Below are 19,044 nucleotides of genomic sequence, written 5' to 3' on the forward strand. Positions count from 1 at the left end.
ACACTTTTTATCTGTTAACACAAATACATAACTTATCTATATATACAGCCTACAGTACGTTATTTAATCAGACAGTACTAAAAGTAAAACATAATGTTTGATTGACGCACATCTTCTACCTAGCTTATATATGACTATTCATTGTATATTGTATATACAATTATCAAACTGAACGAAGATACGATACGTGTTCAATTTATGATTACTCAATTCTTTAATGCAAAATGTATTGAAATACAAATGTTTTTAAAAATATTAAAATAAACTCTACATGATAATGTTTAATTATAAAAATTTTTAAACGCGTCTTTCAAATACAATTATAAGGTATAGATATTTCCTATGTTAATAACAATTTTTAATACTTATGGACGATGTAAAACTTCTTACATATGTTCACAAATTTTAATTATCATTTTTCATAAAATTTATTCAAAATTTTCCTTTGTTTAAAAGTAAGTACTATATACTAATATATCCTTGTAAATCACTATCGTTTGATGTTACAAACTGAAAATTTTTTTAGGTTAAATTATTTACAAATGGCAGATAAAGCTATTATGAAGGTAAAATTAAATAAATTTATTTCATATTTCAATTTAATTTTAGTATTTTTATATCATAATTGCACCCATTAATGATTATTTTAAATATATAGCAAATAGCAGAACAAAAGCTTAAAGCATTTTCTATTGGCACAATGGGTAAAAGACCATTGAGTAAGAAAGAATTAGAAGAACAACGTAAAAAAGAACAAGAGCAAGCTGCAGCTCAAGTAAGCAATACAAAATTAAAAAATTATAATTGTAAAGAAAGTAAACATATAAACATTTATTTGTATATATAGGCATTTGAAGAATTTGTAGCAACGTTTCAAGAAACACCTAATAAAACAACTAGCAAAGTTTGGGTAAAAGCAGGGACTTATGATGCAGGCAAACGACGTAAGTTAATCCTATTCTGTGAAATGGGAGATATATATTTAAGATAATCATAGTTTGAGATTTATGAAATATATTAGCAATTTTTGTTTTGAAAATAATGTAATGAAATATACTTGTTGAAAATATATTTGCTAAAGAAAAGCCATATAAATAATTTATGTTCTAAACTATTTGATTTATTACTTATTACATATTATATTGTTGATTATGATTGTTGTAACTTACAATTTTATGTGAAAATATATATTTATTCAATAGAGGAAGATACACGCGAAAAGGGAAAACTTTATAAACCACAATCAAAAATATCGGAGCTTGTAGATAGCAGATCATCAGCCGAGCAAGCGCAAGAATATGCAAGATTATTAGGATCGAATGAAAGAAAATTAGATAGATTGGGCAAAAAGAAAAAGGAAGGTGAGAAGAAGAAAAGCAACCTTGAATTATTTAAAGAAGAATTAAAAATGATACAAGAAGAACGAGAGGAGAGACATAAATATAAAGGTGTAGTGAAAAACGTTATTTCTACCCAGTCAGAGGATCCAATGTTAGCAGCATTAAAATGTGTTGAAGGTAATTTAGTGATAAAGATACGCTCAATCACAATCTTACATAATTATAATCACTCATAAAAACTGTCTTAAAAAACATAATTGTTATTTTTTAAGCTAACATATTTTAGTGTAAATAATTATTTATTATCCCTATATTAACAATTTAAATTTATTAAAATATATTAGGTTGCACATCTTCATATCCTGATTCACGAAAAAATAATCTACATAACCTTATTGATGATCCACATCTCCTAGCCCTGATTTATGAGGGTAAACAGTACCCATTTCTAGAATTTCCTCTACTTAATTTTAAATGTCTGTTTTTTAGTATTAAAATTATATTAAAAATATAAAAATGCTGTTTTTCATAGATGGATCATTTGACAATGGCGATCCTAACACAACAAATCTATATTTGGGGAATTTAAATCCAAAGGTATAAATCAAGTTTAAATATTAATTTTGTATTTGGAATAGATCTACATCATAGATATATTTACATAATATATCTATATCACATTTCATTTATTAGAATAGTGTTTAACAAGCTTTACAATTTTTCTTGTAAAGTTTTGTAAAAATTGTACACTATTATGTAATTTATTTCTGTATACTATTATATATTACAACGAAATGAAAATTAATATTTAGAATTATAATTCTGTATAAAATATTCTATGTAAAAATTATTAATAGCAGCTTATTCTCATATATATATGTTTTATTCTTATGTTTAATGTAGATCACGGAACAGCAATTGATGGAAATATTTGGCAAATACGGACCATTGGCTAGTATTAAAATTATGTGGCCACGTAGCGACGAGGAAAAGGCCAGACAAAGAAATTGTGGTTTTGTTGCATTTATGAGTCGTAAAGATGGAGAAAGAGCATTAAAAAATCTTAATGGTGAAAAGATAGTTATATTATTTTAAATTTACAAAAAATGGTTGTTCATCAGTTAAATTAATGTTTAATATTTATGAATGTTTGTCGGAGTGAATATTTTTCCATTTCTTTTTAATGATTGAATACATTGGATATGAGTGAATATATATATATATATATATTATTATGATACGATTATACAGATATTTCATTACAATATAATGTTAATTAGGTCGTGACATAATGCAGTATGAAATGAAATTAGGCTGGGGAAAAAGTGTACCGATTCCACCTTATCCCATTTATATTCCACCAGCTTTAATGGAAATTACCCAACCACCACCTCCGTCTGGTCTTCCATTTAGTGCTCAACCACACCGCCGTGATAGACATAAGGTATATGATATAAACAAAATTAAGATATATTAAGGTCGTTGACCAAAAATATGGAGTTGTAACTTACATGATTGATCAATAATGTATTAATGATTTATAATTATTTATAAAAGAAATCAATATAAACCTGTGTAATTTTATAAATTTGATCGTAGATACCACCTCGCAATCGTAATCTTCAAACAGCAGACCCTCAGGAAAAAGAAAATTTTGAAAAGGTAATTCTTGTCCACTAGTAAAAATTTTTATTTTTTGCAAAAACATTTGTTATAATTTTATATATCAATGTTTTATTAGAAATTAATGTTTATGTTTAAAATATCCTAATAATAACAGTGCCAAGTAATATAATAAGAAAAATTGAAATAATTCTTACGTGCTTATAATATACAGAATGACGTAATTCCTTATGAAAAAGAATAAGAGAAAATGTAATATGACATTTTTTCATTCAAGATTTGGTCTTTGAGGAAGACGAACTTCAAAATTTACTGTATAAAAATAATGTAACAAATAAGTATATTACTATTTGATGCAAAGTAGTTCTGTTCAGATTCATTTTTATCAAGAACAATTTATTGATCTATTAAAAATATTTTCATTGTGACAGGATAGAAATCATGAGAATTTCTTTACTCCTTATTGTTTATATATATCTTATGTTTTAATGGTAAAGAAAATTTTAAAGACAAATTTAATTCTGTAATTCTTCTGTAATTTCTATTAATATCTATAAATTTAACATATCTATTTAAAATATAAAAATATGTTATTTATTATACATAATATTTTTTATATAAATAGTTTTTATATTTGCTATAATTTATTTGTTACAAATTCCATTATAACGAATTGACGATAATTATGTTTGGGATGGATCAATTTGGTCTGGAATGTTCAATTAACTATAACCATTGCACTGTAATGGGAATTATCATAGGTTTTACAAAATGCAGTTGTCAAAGTGGTTATTCCTACAGAAAGGTATGTTGTTATTTCTGCTAATTAAAAATAGATATACCACAGTACTTTGCTTATAAATATTAAAGAAGTAAGTTTTTATGTTATAGAAATTTAGTTATGTTAATACATAGAATGGTAGAATTTGTAATTCGGGAAGGCCCTATGTTTGAAGCAATGATCATGAATCGAGAATTAAATAATCCAATGTTTAGGTTTGTATAATGTCAAGTAACTATGAAAAGTTAATATTTTGTTACATTATATATATATATTAATGATATTTTAATTTTAGATTTTTATTTGAAAATTATTCCCCAGCACATATTTATTATCGATGGAAATTATATTCCATATTACAAGGAGATGGACAAAAGGAATGGCGCACTGAAGACTTCAGGATGTTTAAAGGTGGAAGTGTGTGGAGACCTCCTCCTATTAATCCATGGACACAAGGAATGCCTGATGAATTGATTGAAATGGAAGAAAGACAAGAACCTAGAAGAGGCAGTTTGTCAAACAGGTGTTACAAATATTGCAGCTCTTTACTAATTTTATTTATGATTATTAAAATCCTTTTTCAACATTTTGTTATATTTATATTTATAGCCAACGAGATCGATTGGAAGATTTATTACGCAATATATCGCCTGAAAGGATAAAAGTTGCAGAGGCAATGGTATTTTGTATAGAGCATGCTGAAGCAGCAGAAGAAATCTGTGATTGTATTTCGGAATCATTGTCAATATTACAAACTCCTGTTAATAAGAAAATTGCGAGATTATATCTCATATCTGATATATTACATAATTGCGGGGTAAAAGTAAATAATGCTACCATTTATCGAAAGGCGTAAGTTGTTTTATTTTAGTTATAAAATGTTTAAATTATAATTTTAAAATATACAAATTAGTGATTCATTAAGTGTATTTGTGTCTGTTATATAGTAGTTAATGTAATTGTTGATATGAATTGACATCAGTAAATGTATTTTTAATGCAGGTTTGAAACTCGACTTTTGGATATATTTAACGAAGTTCATCAAGCTTATAAACAATTTGATAGCAGATTAAAAGCAGAAGGATTTAAAGTTCGTGTAATGAGAATGTTTAGAGCATGGGAAGATTGGGCAGTTTATCCACGAGACTTTCTTGTTAAATTACAAAACACCTTCCTCGGCCTTGTTTTGGTAAATTTAACGCTGTATATCGTAAATCCTTCGTATTAACGAAATAATGGGAAGTAAGCGCGAAAGGTAAAAGTAAAAGGTAATTTTATTTTTATAGATAGATGAACCAGAGCCAGAAAATGATGAAGATATTGATGGAGCACCTTTATCAGATGTAGATGGAGATGGTGCAGAAGATTTGGATGGAGTACCATTAGACGGTGCTGCTCTTCTTAAGGGTGCTATGAAACATGGTTTAACACCACAAACAACATCTAATTATGATGACATTGATGGTGTACCTAGTAAGAATATTTGAATTGTACAATGTTAAAACATGTGAACGATATTTATAAAGTATGATTCTGGACATTAAGACAATGACGAAAATTCGTGTACAAAAGTGTAATGACACTAATTTTTTAAATTATAAACAATTTAATTTTACGCTAGAAATACAGCTATATTAGCTACTGTAGGCCAATGGATCAGCTAACAAAACCTTTCTCTCTATTTTACTTACACTTTGCGTTCTGAGGGAACAAAGTGAGAAGCCTCAAAGCTTGGGTGCATGAAGTGTGAGCAAAATACAGAGAAAGGACCATCAGCTGATTCATTGATCCACGCCTACGCAATTGTCGGTATATCTATAGCACAAAACTAAAGCAAGCCTCAAGTAATATTTTTATTACATTAACTTTCTCTATAAATATCGCTTTTTTTTGCACTGTGTATTTTTATTATTATTCGCTTTCATATAGTTAGTTTCATATAGTACATATCATCATATGTTTTCAGTGGATGAGGATATAGATGGCGTTCCTATGGATGAAGATGACTCTTTAAATGTACAAAGTAAAGAAGACGATAAAAAACCATCAATTCCTGCGGGTTTTGTACCATCTCGTTGGGAAACTGTTGACCCTGATCAGGTTGAGACAATTATTTTGCAAGAGGAAATTGTGATCTAATTGTAACAACAGTAAAAAATTGTAAAAAAAAAAATGGCGGGGAAATGTCCTGTGATTAGCTATTTTTAAGGAAAATAGATCACGATTTCTTTTATAGTACTATTTTATGTTTCTCATTTTATAGAATAAGTTATTTTGTTATATTAGGTTGAAGCACAAGCTATGACAACTAGTAAATGGGAAGAATTAGGTCAAAATGATGATTCAAATTCTCAAGATACTAGTATGGATTCCAGGTAATACATAAATGTTCGACTGTTTTTTATTTTTTCAAATAATGTAAATATTACACAGCAATTAGATTAAAGAAATACTATATATACACACATCATCTTTGCATGTTTCAAGTAATAATCTGATGTTTTAATAAAATTATTAATTACAATAATCTTTAATTTGATAGTGGTAGAGATTACAATGAAGAAAGAAGGAGCCGATTGCGCGAAATTGAAGTTAAAACAATGCAATATCAAGATGAATTGGAAAGTGGCAGAAGGACACTAAAATCTGGTATGACGATTCAAGGACAGGTAGAACATTATAGAAAAAAACTGATAAGGAAGGTAAAATTTTCTGCTTATAACATTATTTTAAGTTCTAGTATAATCTAGTAGAATAGATTTTATAAGATATTTTTATCATAGAGTTTTTATTATACAATGACTAAATCTTTTATTATAGAGTGAAAGGGAAATGAAAGATGTAAAAAGCGAAGAACGTGACGATGAACGACGAAGAGAAAAAAAGCGAAGCACGACTCCAGAATCTCCAAGCCATTATAGAGATCGAAGACGGAATTCGACAAGTCCATCAGCTAAAAGTAATAGATATAGGTAAATATTCTTAAAAAATAATCTATCGCAGAGATTCCGATTCAATATGAAAAAAATATATAACAGAAAGATAGTTCAAACAACAGTTCATTGACATTACATAAAGAATATATGGGTATTAAAAAGACACTAATAATATCCTCTTGTTACAAAAGAGTTGATGATATTTTGTGTTTTTTTTTTAACAGTATCATACTTTATATTACATGTTAATAAGAAAAATTTGCAAATTATTCACTAATAAATAACGACTATTCGTAAAGTATGCACAAATAAACTATACCAAACAATTACAGACATTTTCAGAAAGTAGACAGTGATTAAAGTGAGTGCCCAAACTGCATCACACTTTCTGAAATACATTTTTGCTTTTTCTTCAATGAATTCTAATGCATTCTAATGAATTCTGCAGCTAAATACTTTACATATATGTTATATATTACAGTTTTAGGAAAATTTATGGACTATGATTTAAATACAAATCAAATTATTTTATCATGATTAATATATAATGATATAAATATAAATTGGAAGATATATCGTTATTTAAAACAATCTAAAATAACACCAATTTTGATGAAAAGAACTCGTCAAAATAGAACAGCCAATACGTGGAATATCCTATATTTAAAAGTGTGAAAGCAATTAACAGTTTCAATTATAAAATGGGCTTCAAACCTAGATTATAATATTATTACAAAATATTTATTCATTAAATTTCAGATCACGCAGTAGATCACCACGTGGTAAACGTAGATCGCGATCACCATATAAAAAGAGAGTACCAATGACACCATCTCCGCCACGTATTCGACGAACACCTTCTCCTTCTTTTTCATCCAGAATATCTCGTAGATCACCCAATAGTGAACGAAATGACAGAAAAAGAAGGGCTAGATCACCATCATTATCACCACCACCTCCACCACGTACTTCGAAACATAGAGCTAATAGTCCCCCTTCTCCATCTTCACGCAAATATAGACATAAGCATAAATATTAAGATACTTTACATTTTTTCTATATTATAATGTTAATAGAATTACAAAACAAATTACGTTACAGAAATTGTTACATAAAATTAATGAATGCAATACTAATTGTGTATTCAATAGTTTACAATAATTTTCTGTTCTTTTAATGTTTTCCTTCCTACAACTATCTTTAAGTGAATTTATTTTATATGCATATGCTGTTTATATATATGGTATGTGACAAACATGTGCATAAAAAACAGAGCGATAGAATACTTAATTATAATAAAAAAGGATTCTATTTATACATATACCTTTATTTATATTACTAATATATAACCGCATTATATGTATAAAAAAAGTGTACAGATTTAAAACTAAAAGGTGACTTTCTTATTCCCTTTTGTCACTTTATTGTAATTATGTAGTTGAAAATAAAATTAATTAGAGTATTTGAAATATTTGAAAATTAAATTTCATTACATTGATTCGTGCATGGGCATACTTCAGATATTTTTCATGAAAAGTGTTACATAAAAATTTTGTCGGATTATACATAAATTGATTAGTTCATGTATAAATTTGTAACAAATATATTGTCAAAAAATGCTTTCTAATACAGTTTTAATTTCTATTATTTAAGCACATCCGATTAAATATATGTAAATAAATACATTATTAAGTTATAATGTTTAAATTCCTGTTCTTTGTAAAATAGCACAACAGTGACATATTTCGAAAGATGTATTTGCAAAAATTTGGTGTTCATATAACGAAAAACGATACAATAAATGAAAAACTTAAACAACTAATCCAACAATTACAATAATTCATTCCCAACATACTCCTAATATTTTCATGATTTCTTAATTGCACAAGTAAGTGTTTAATTAGATAAAGAAAATTGAAAATCGCATAATACATTGTACTTTCATAAATGAAAAATGAACCCTTCTTTTAATTGTGTTAAGCATATTTTTAGTAATGCAATTACTTCATCACTTTTCATTTCTTCTGTTTCTGGTAAAACTCAGAAATATGCTAATGGTTGCTTCCATCTCTTCTCCATTTTTTTTCTTTGAATTATAGATTCAGACCCACCTCCGTATTGTGCTCTCAGCTGGTAAATGACATCCGCTTATCCTTAGTTTATTATAAACTGATGCAGAATTGTAAAATATCATTTTTGCTAAATCTTGTTCTTCGGTTGTATATGACAAATTTTCACCTTTCAGTTGCAACTTAATGAAAGTCCTTACGACGTTGCTTTTACACCCATGTCTATCTAAAAATTCATCCACAGTCTCTACTTTGCGCAACTTGTTATAAAAATGATCTCTGGAGGTTTTGATTCGTTTGACTTTTTGTTTCAGATATTTTAATTGTGCTTTTAAATCTCTATTCTCTTTCATGAGCTGAACACATTCATTTTCCAATTTCATTTCACAAAATGTTTTATTTTGAGAATTTTCAATTTGTACTTTGTAATTTGTCATTTCTGGTTCAATCATTACCCATTGCATTGTATCCTCATTGTCACAAAATGTAAATGGCACTCTTGTATAATTCAGCAATGGTTTATTAACACGTAATTCTTTTTCTTCTTCTTCTTCTTTTGCTACCTCTTCTTCTCTTGCATTTTGTTGTTGCTGTTGTCGTTGTTGGTAGTCGCGTTGTTGTTCGTCCCCTTTTCCTCCTTCTTCATTTCCTTTTTCCCCTTCTTCTCTCACCAGCTGTCTTTTATGTACATCCTCTTCTTTTTCTTCTTTATTTTCTAATATATCTTTTGGTGGTTGAGGTACAGCATCCATTTTCAACATTTTCCTTCTACTGATATTTTGTGTACGGTTTGGTTTAAACATTTCAGGTGAGAAATGTTCAGCACAGATACCCATTCTTCTTATGGTAGAGCTAGCATAATATTGTAGAGCTGGATTGCCTGATAAAGAGTAATAAGAAATATAAAATATAGGTAGCAACAGAAAGTAATATAGATAGAAAGAGTAATATTGATATAGAAAATTAACAAATGCCAAACATACATAACGTACAGTATCAACACCCTGTACTTACCAACTCTTGAAATCCATTCTTTACGAAGCGGATTGTTTTCTTTCGGAAAGCAATAAAGATGATTTCCTCGAAGTCGACTATTGTTACATTTTATGTAGGCGCAAATATCCACTAATCTAGCTGCTATGTTCCTCTGCAAATCCATAGCCTGAAAAAACCTAAAACAGACTACAAAAAACAGTATGCAAATTCAAGAAAATTTGCTCTTTTAGTACAAAGTACGAACGAACGAACGAATGAAACGAAGATTCAAATAAATGGAAATTATACTACACAGATATTGGTCATCCAACGTCGTTCATACATGCAAAGAATTAGATCGATTTAATTTCTTCGTCCGATTTGTTACGACTGAAGATACATGAGCTAGATCTTTCAAATGAAATTTCTAGTTAAAATTGTTCATAATAACAGTGTGGCCAACAGTTTAGACCAACTAAGTCTAAGCGAATGCTCGCTGTTCGCCGCATTTTAGTAAACTTTGATAAAATGAAACTGCAAACGAGCATTCGTTATTTAAATTTAAATCTAATTATATATAATCTAAATATGTGTAAGAAATCATTCGCTTATTACTTCGCCGAACTCCGAACGAATGCTTGATTACACTTTCATCTGATAATATGTTTTTATCCTGCAGCTTTTTCACAAATACTCTATTAATTTATAATAATTTATAATGCATTAATTAAAACTATTATAGCATTAATTCGTAGCAATTAAAATTAATGATCTATTTTATTCTATCTATTATCAACAAAATCTTTGAATTCTTTCAAATGGTATTTTATTTCTATTTAATTCTATTTTTTAGTTTTAAATACGGTACTTAATCTATATCCGCTCAAACCAAAGCCATCGATTGCTCACGCTGAACTTTCCGCTCAGGCCGATTTGATAATTTCACATAAGAAGAAACATTATCACGAAATGTTTCATAATTTATTATTAATTGATACGTAATTGTCATGTTTAGTGTAGTTATCATAACGCGAGTCATTAAAAGTTTTGCATTTTTAAAGTTTGGTACTTTTAGCCTACTGTATAGCTTACTTTAGATTTATTTAACATTGGTTTACTTAACGTGATAGCCATTTATGTCGAGATTGTTTATTTGTGCGAAACTATGATGCAAGGTACAACGTAGATAATTATTCACCGCATATTTAAACGTATTAAATAAACATTACATTCTGCTATGTTCTTATACATGTGGATAATGAACAGTTGAATACGGAAATGCAGCAAGAACTTTGATTTATATTTGCAAATAATTTTATGTGCAAAATTGAATAAGACGTGTAAGGCATGGATATACGAAAAGCTTGCCGCGTATAACTTGCCCTAATATCGATACGCGTTTGTGAGATCCCTCATTCGCGAAAGGATCAGACTCCTTATCACCGCATTATTACGAGCAGTTCGCAAATCACTTTACCATTTAAAAGATGCGTAATTTATTTTTTTGTATATTTTTAAATTTCTGTTTAAACTTTCCAAAGTTTGTTGCTTGGACATTTATAACGGGCATATACACAACGGAGCCCCGAGTATAAAAGTCGTTGAATTATATTTTTAAAATCAAGGCTTCAATATTCTAACACTATTCTAAGAGGAGATAAAACCAAAATTGAAATTAATTTAATTAAACCTGCTAAAATAATTAAATATTGTAATCCATTTTAAATTCCTTTATTAACCCATCAGGGCTACGTCTGTACGTCGTACGGACTCTCCTTTCGTTCACACTGGCCAAAACACACTGGTCGCTAGTAAAACATTAGTGAGAAATGAGAATGAAAGTAATCCATCTGATGATTCAACACAGATTCATCCTTGAGGTTCACGCCATGGTCACCAGAGTATTGTATTGCAACAGTTAATTGTCCACTATATTAATAAGCCACAATACGTAACGAGGCTATATTTAACTTTTATATACATTATACATGTAAAGTTTACTATTATAATCACAATAGCAGTGTCTCATTACAGTGTAAACAAAGATTTTAGAAAATAAGGATGTTTTATGTAATATGTTCATAAAAACATCCTAGAAGAAATAGACTGATGTTGAGAGTGGGATAGCCAATATATACTTGAAGCTTTTCTCCTTAAGTGACAGTAATGATCGGTTAACTGAGCATGTAAGAAGAAGAACGATAAGTGACTTCCTTTTTGTCTTGTCTTATTAGTTCCAAGTAATATTACACAGAACTGTAAGTATTAACGTTCAAGTATTCTATTTTTCAACAAGAAAAATCTAATCTGAAATTGAAAATCTGACCTACGATTTATTTTAACAGAGTAGATATGTAACGAAACAGTCTTGATAAGTTTATTTGATATATGACGTGAAGTTTTATGACTAAATTATGCATATTTAGGCAAATAAATTCAGATGTTTGTCTGTGGTATGTTTCCTTTATACTTCCAGTAAAGCTATCATGTATTTTATTAAGAAGAGAAAAGAAAAAAGTTTATTTGATTATTCTCTGTGATATATCGGTTATGCCCCGTATAATGTATTGCTTTTTATAAATTGAGTTAATTATTTTCCCCAATGCACCGGCTATTCCCGAATTGTTTTGTGCAATTTACTTTAATATTTTTTATCAATTTTTAAGTTTTTAATAACGATACCTTTTCTCAACAATGAATTGCTAATATTTTATCGAATAAAAATGTAATCCTTCCACGTTTTGCTTTACTTTTATCGTAAAATTTATAATAGGAGCATTTACTCTGCGATCGACGTGTATACTCATCATTGCTTGATTTTATCTGCGCATCCCATAACGGATTTTTGAAACTAAACTCCGCGGTTAACAAGTTAAAATATATATATACGGATATTTTTGTATCATAAATTTACACAAATCGAAATTAATTTGAAATTACGTTATGGGTTAATAGATTACACTCAGCTAAAGTTGTCAATGATAACTTACCAACCGTTCGGTACCGAAGACGTCTGAATGATGGTTTCTAGCAATTTCGATTTACGATTATATAGCATGCAATGTACTGAAAATTTCAGTCATTCGTTACGCAAGTAATCAAATGAATTTTTAATACTTTTCATAATACTTTATAAGTAGGTATACGTTATTTATTCATAAACAATTCTATTTATTAGTATATTTATCAGTAATTTAGTATACAAGTATATATATATATATATATATATATATATATATATATATATATATTTAATATTGAATTTAATTATTCGTAAATGTTTGTTTAGTAAAACTGTAGAACTGTCATGTTCCCTTTCATTTCGGTGAGTTTTGAATATATTTCCGAGGGCATAATTTTGAACAACTTCTCCCTGTATATGCAACTGTCGTTCGACCATAGTTTTCGAGATAATCGCAAAAAAGCTGTCGATAACACTACAGTGAATTATTCTGCTTATAGTTGCGCGCTCGTAACAGCGTATGAGTTCGTATTGGCTGCTAACAGCTTTTATTGCTAAACGAGACCTAACCCTTATCTTTTGTTTTTTTGGGTAAAACTCCGTCGCAACAGTATATGCGAAACTGTAAGAAATGTTTGTTATAGTTCAATTATTAAAATTGAATATCGTTTAGGTTAGCCCTTTGAATCCGGCCGGCGATGCTCGAATGATAAGAAGTTAATTATATGAATAGTACGGTGAACGAATAATTGATATTATTTTACGAAAAGAATAATTGTCCTTATTTTACAAAAGTATTGCTAGCCGTCGTGCGGCGGCTAGATTGAAGAAAACTAGGCCAATACACGTTGCGCATGGCACCTTTAAACTCGTCCAACCGTCGAAACACAACTATAGATAGAATTCTGTAATGAGAAAGAAGGCTGTAATGGTACAGGCAGCTTTTCGTGAATATCGCGGAAACTAAGCGAGTTCAGCCTTTACATGTATAGGAAAATGTTGTTCAAAACGTTGAATTTCGCTATATAAAGGCAAAAACCATTGAAATAGAAGGGTAAGTTAGCTTTTCTACAGTTTCACCTTAAACAGACTTGCCAAAGAAATAAAAGTAAAAAAATTCATACGCGCTAGTAATGTTCCCTAAAAAATTTTTCTTTTCCATTGCACCATTCATTACATACAAATAATGTTCCTACTTTGTACGAACTATTTTTATATTTTCTATTTATTTCGCGATTATGATTACGATCTACAATATAATTTACAGAAGTTTCTACCGCGTACGGAATATCGTATCTAATCTAAAAAATAATGAAAAGTAACCAGATTTCAAACGGGAAAATTCAGGGATTTTAATGCTCTCTACTCTAGAACAGTGTCATTTTATAAATGACAATCCTACACACAGCAGATTTGGACGTCTCGTTATAAAATTTCATATAGTATTTTAAAATCGTGTAAGATTGTTTGAAAAGCAATTTATTATTGAAATAATCTAAAGTATTTTTTTTACAAACGTTACATTAATTCGTTTGATATGATCAATTCATTTGTTACCTGGTATTTTTATTTGTTCCTTAATTTCAATAGAAACGACTAATCTGCAAAAGTTACTCTGAACTATCATTCTAAATCTTTTGGATCTGTAATAATATTTTGTGTTAAGTATTAATTAAACATTATTAATTTGTTCTGTTAATATTTTATATTATTTGTAAATATTATATTTCCTACATTTAAAAAAATAATTTCAATAATCGGGTTTTTTGCTTTTCAGTAGATTGGCAGCAGAGGTGAAAGTTGCACCTTTTCTTTAATTTTTTAACGACCAGCGAGTAGAAAAAGATATTCCAAAATGATACACAAATTGAATCACGTGCCGCTAACTGTACCTAATTACTCGTATGCCTTCAATTTTGAGAAAAACTTTGTTTACTCGGATGCCCTTACGACAATTACGAACCATTATCCGTACTGCTTCTACTATTCTGCCATTTATGTCATCCTAATTTTTGCTGGAAAGCATTACATGTCAAATAGGCCGAAATTCGAACTGAGAGGTGCCCTTGCCTTGTGGAATATATCACTTGCGGTATTTTCCATTTTTGGATTTCTTAGAATGTGGTCGGAAGTGTATCACGTATTAAGCTATCATGGGTTCTACCATAGTATCTGTGTACCTAGGTAATTTAACATTCGTACCTTATTTTAGCTTTCAAAATATTTTCCGTAGAATAATAACTTGAAAACTAATCATTAACTAAATATGTATTGTTACAATTATTTACGAAAGCGTACTATCCAACGACCTCGATCACCTCGAAATACGTTCTTAAGGTCATCATTTTGAATAACTTTCCACTTGGTAAAAGTTGAAAGATAGCAACAACAACAACAGCAACAGCAACAACAACAACAACCATAATATACCCTTTATTCTGGAAAATTCTTTCGTACGGCAGTAAATAAGGCAGATATTTAGGTGATTCCGTTTGGCTGGTTCATATGGTATATTAACGTATTAAAACAGTCATTGAAGTAATCCTACGTTGTTTTATATTTGAAATAAGTTGGCTGTATTTTACAATTATAGTGCCTTTATCGTTTAATTTTTCGAGCCTGGACCTACTCTATATACAAAAATATTAGAACTTAACGATATTGAGTTTGCAGTGGTACTGCGATCGCGCTCGTTGGATACAAAATTAATGGTTGACGATTCATTCATACATATGACACGATTATCACGTTTCTTTATTATCGAATATTGCGGGCGGCATCCATCTCTCATCAAAGCGGTATATGAAATCAATTTACAAAATAAAACGATATTCCTAAAATGTTAAATCATAATAAAACCATAATTATGTTCTTTCTAGCTTCCTTACGCAAGATCCCGTTGCTGCATTTTGGTCACTGTTGTTCATCCTATCAAAGATCGTGGAGTTCGGCGACACAGTTTTTATTGTACTACGTAAACAGCCGTTGATGTTTCTACATTGGTACCACCATGTAACAGTTCTTCTTTACGCATGGCTATGTTTTGTAGAGACTACAGCATACGCCAGATGGAACTCTATAGTAAATTTTTTCGTTCACTCCTGGATGTATTCTTATTATGCTTTGAAAGCAACGCGCTTTAATCCACCAAAATGGATCGCCATGCTGATCACTACGTTACAGACAGTACAAATGATTTGGGGTTGCTTTGTAACTATTACGGCTTACAGCTATGTAAAAAGCGGTCAAGTCGAATGCCACATTAAGCCCCATAACGCGAAAATTGGTCTGTTGATATACTTGAGCTATTTCATTCTCTTCGCTAGATTCTTCAAACAGGCTTACCTGTCTAGCAAACGTGGAATGAAAGTCAAAAAGAAGAATAATATTAATCACAAGCTCATCAAAGCTAATTGAAGCACATGCAAATTTCTGAAAACTTTTTCTAGGGATGCATCCAAGTGACGTCTCTTGTAAATATTTTATCAGAATTATTTTACAAGTACATATATTTATATTTGTGCATATACATTTCAAGAAATGTAATAGATTTTTCAAGTCTTTGTTAACAAGTGTAAAATCATGAGTAAAATAATACAACATCAATTGTTGTACATTGAATTTAGCAATAAATTTCATGACAACTCGCTTAGTACGAGTAGAGGAATTAATAAAGATATTTTTAAGGAGATATTTTACTTTTTCTTTAAAAATGACTTTTCAAGCAATTATTCAATGAATCTATTTCGGAACGTTGTAACGTTTCTTTATAAAACAGTATGACAAAATTTTATTTCAGTGAAAATAAATATGTAATACGTGTATTTAAAAACGCGATATGCAATAAATGTTCGTTTAAATACTTTACATTTTATTAATGTGAATTGTGATTGGGAACTGCATAGCAATAAAAGATACACTAAACACAGTGAGACCTGTACAGCAAACTTGGCATACTTTTACTAAATTCAATAACATATTTGTATATGATATATCTATTATTATGCATGACAAGAAACATATAATGAATAGCGTGTGTTGCAGAATTTCTGAGCAGGCGAGCCGTTACCCGTTTTTTCTATATAGCTGCCTGTTACATTAGCTGTTGCTTCTCTTAACTCTAAGTTTCTGCCTAAATTAACACATTAACGCCGGTGTTATGTAGGAGACATAAAAAATCACGAAACTGACAAATCGCCGGTGATCTCTTCGCGTCGCAGTTCAAACGTTTCAAAATAAGGTGAAAAAATTGAACTTCGTACATGATAATAAAATTTATTATCACGTCATTTATTAATGTCACAGAGTGACGGTTTAAAGTGTTACAACAGGATGATTTAAAGAGTTACAAGAGACTGATTCAAAATGTTTTAACAGACTGACTCGAGCGCTTATTTTGGAGGAATTTTATATTGAGATTTTAGTCCCTCTGGACGGGTTGTCGTCTGGTGTAGTATCTCAGAGGCGCCTATTCCGTTACTATTTGGTTATTGTTTCGGTGGCTGTGGTACGCGGGATGTCTAGCCTATCCTATCCTATTACTGTTTCTGAGCGGGTAGTCTTCTTGAGCGTTAGTTTAAAATTAAAGAATTAACCCTTAACACACTTTTAGTGCCGAACTACTTGCTAATATCGTTGCGTATGCGAACCCACCTTATTATTAGCAGTACTTTATCTCTTGAATTTCTGGTTCCCCTACCAGACTGCTTGGCGGCCCCAAGGCACTAAGCTGCCAGCGCCTAAATGCCAACACCACACGGAGTTCCCAAGCAGTCACCACCCACCCATCTAAGGTATTATCCGTGCCCAGTGTTGCTTAACTTTCGTGATCGGATCATGCGGCCAAGTGCTAAGTTCAATTAAAATTAGCATACACAAGAACTTATAAAATTAGGCATTTGCCCTGTTTGGTCGTAATTTAGCATATACAAGAACCTATTGTATCTAAGCTTAAAGTTAGGGATCTGCCCTGTTTGATTACACACTAGCGTAATAGACAAGAACGTATTGAACTCTACGCTACAAGAATCTATTTAATGATGTAAGAATGATAAAATCGCGCGATAATCAAACTAACTGTAAGTTGCCTAAGAAAGAGAAATTAATTGTTTACAAAACATCGACAAGGCATCGCAACGGCCAAATATTGTTTGACATTATTTATTGAAATCCGCAAGTATCCCAATTATGAGATATAGCACGCGATGTATACCAGTATAATGATAAAGAAAACCTGACATGCATTAAGGTCTGCAGAGAATTATATACAATTCGAACTATTTCCATCACCTTCTCATAGCTTCAACTTTATTACAATCCGTTATTAAGATAAGCAACTCCTCATCGGACAGTACCACATCGATAGATTCCAACTAAAATCATACAGATAATAATAACATATATGAAATGTAATATTACACATAATAATAGAAGATTTTTATCAGATTTATCTGTTCCTTTATCATTTTGTTTTCTTTCTATCATTTATAGTAGTACCGATTGCTTATTACTTTGTTTTTAGAAAATTGTTGTTGTCATTATTATTATTTTATTACTATTATTAATTTCACTTTTTATTATTATTTATTAATATTTTATATTACGTTTTATTATTAATATTACTTTGTATTTTCGTTTTCTATTATGTTTACCTATGCTGTCGTTACATTAGTTATTAATATTAATGTAGTAATGGTAATGTACGTCCATTAATATTAATGTTAATTAATATTAATGTTAATTAATATTAATGAACGTACTAACATGTAATATGTATTTCGATAAATAAATAATTTAGTAACATATTACACTTATCATGTACTTACATACGTACCATCAATTTTATCATGGCGGCATTGCATTGCCCGTATGCGAAACACAGCGCAACATCGGATTGCATATTGTCATTTTCTTGTTATAAGACTACGGGAACTCCTTACCGAGCCATTAGTTCTTAAGTGTACGTGTATGATAACTTGTACGTTAACTTCACACTATTCGTATTGTAACCTTACTACGTAAAAGCTCTTTGATAATAAATATGCAAAAAAAAAACACAACACAAGATAATCTTACACGTACATAATCTTACGTAGCAATTTCACGGATGACTAAAAGGAAGACAGAGTGGGTGAGCGAGTTGAAAAAGCGATATGGGAATAGAAAGAAAACGCTGCATATGAGCCATCTTATTTCCGTGTCTACAGTAAATATGTGTAAAGTAGTAATACCGATCAATGAGCAGCGTCAGTGTGCGTGTCTGATCAGACAAAGATACAGGAGACCTCTATGCAGCTTTCTTTCTCTATTCCCATATCGCATTTGCTTAAACGGTAATATAGAACACATGACATATGAC

The 19,044-nt window shown here is 29.9% G+C and overlaps 3 protein-coding genes across 7 annotated transcripts; 2 read left to right on the plus strand and 1 right to left on the minus strand.

The window, feature by feature from the left end:
• Positions 1 to 172: 172 nt before the first annotated feature.
• LOC117212940 (U2 snRNP-associated SURP motif-containing protein) lies at positions 173 to 8,154 on the plus strand. Of its 2 annotated transcripts, none has more exons than XM_033458099.1 (20): positions 173 to 455; positions 527 to 566; positions 659 to 775; positions 848 to 944; positions 1,203 to 1,517; positions 1,873 to 1,937; positions 2,244 to 2,409; positions 2,621 to 2,784; positions 2,940 to 3,002; positions 3,725 to 3,768; positions 3,855 to 3,959; positions 4,040 to 4,267; positions 4,354 to 4,596; positions 4,747 to 4,933; positions 5,031 to 5,217; positions 5,711 to 5,844; positions 6,031 to 6,119; positions 6,287 to 6,446; positions 6,565 to 6,716; positions 7,440 to 8,154. In XM_033458099.1, exons 2-20 carry the CDS (start codon positions 543 to 545, stop codon positions 7,717 to 7,719), a joined length of 2,820 nt encoding a protein of 939 aa, XP_033313990.1. In that variant the 5' UTR covers positions 173 to 455; positions 527 to 542; the 3' UTR covers positions 7,720 to 8,154. The 2 variants fall into 2 exon arrangements, with proteins under 2 accessions (XP_033313990.1, XP_033313991.1); XM_033458100.1 differs by having other exon boundaries at positions 173 to 327.
• A 262-nt stretch (positions 8,155 to 8,416) lies between these two features.
• On the minus strand, positions 8,417 to 18,743 carry LOC117212946. Of its 4 annotated transcripts, none has more exons than XM_033458106.1 (3): positions 18,520 to 18,743; positions 9,764 to 9,931; positions 8,417 to 9,629 (listed from the first exon to the last, which is right to left on the minus strand). In XM_033458106.1, exons 1-3 carry the CDS (start codon positions 18,545 to 18,547, stop codon positions 8,782 to 8,784), a joined length of 1,044 nt encoding a protein of 347 aa, XP_033313997.1. In that variant the 5' UTR covers positions 18,548 to 18,743; the 3' UTR covers positions 8,417 to 8,781. The 4 variants fall into 4 exon arrangements, with proteins under 4 accessions (XP_033313997.1, XP_033314000.1, XP_033313998.1 ...); XM_033458109.1 differs by lacking the exon at positions 18,520 to 18,743 and adding an exon at positions 10,068 to 10,346; XM_033458107.1 differs by lacking the exon at positions 18,520 to 18,743 and adding an exon at positions 10,037 to 10,346.
• On the plus strand, positions 11,899 to 16,377 carry LOC117212949 (elongation of very long chain fatty acids protein 6-like). Its single transcript, XM_033458119.1, has 3 exons — positions 11,899 to 11,982; positions 14,464 to 14,870; positions 15,566 to 16,377. The coding sequence occupies exons 2-3, from the start codon at positions 14,542 to 14,544 to the stop codon at positions 16,101 to 16,103; spliced, it is 867 nt and encodes a 288-aa protein (XP_033314010.1). The 5' UTR covers positions 11,899 to 11,982; positions 14,464 to 14,541; the 3' UTR covers positions 16,104 to 16,377.
• Positions 18,744 to 19,044: the final 301 nt, after the last annotated feature.

This window comes from Bombus bifarius, unplaced genomic scaffold, assembly GCF_011952205.1.
Source record: "Bombus bifarius isolate JDL3187 unplaced genomic scaffold, Bbif_JDL3187 scf7180000008421, whole genome shotgun sequence".
Classification (NCBI taxonomy): Eukaryota; Metazoa; Arthropoda; class Insecta; order Hymenoptera; family Apidae; genus Bombus; species Bombus bifarius.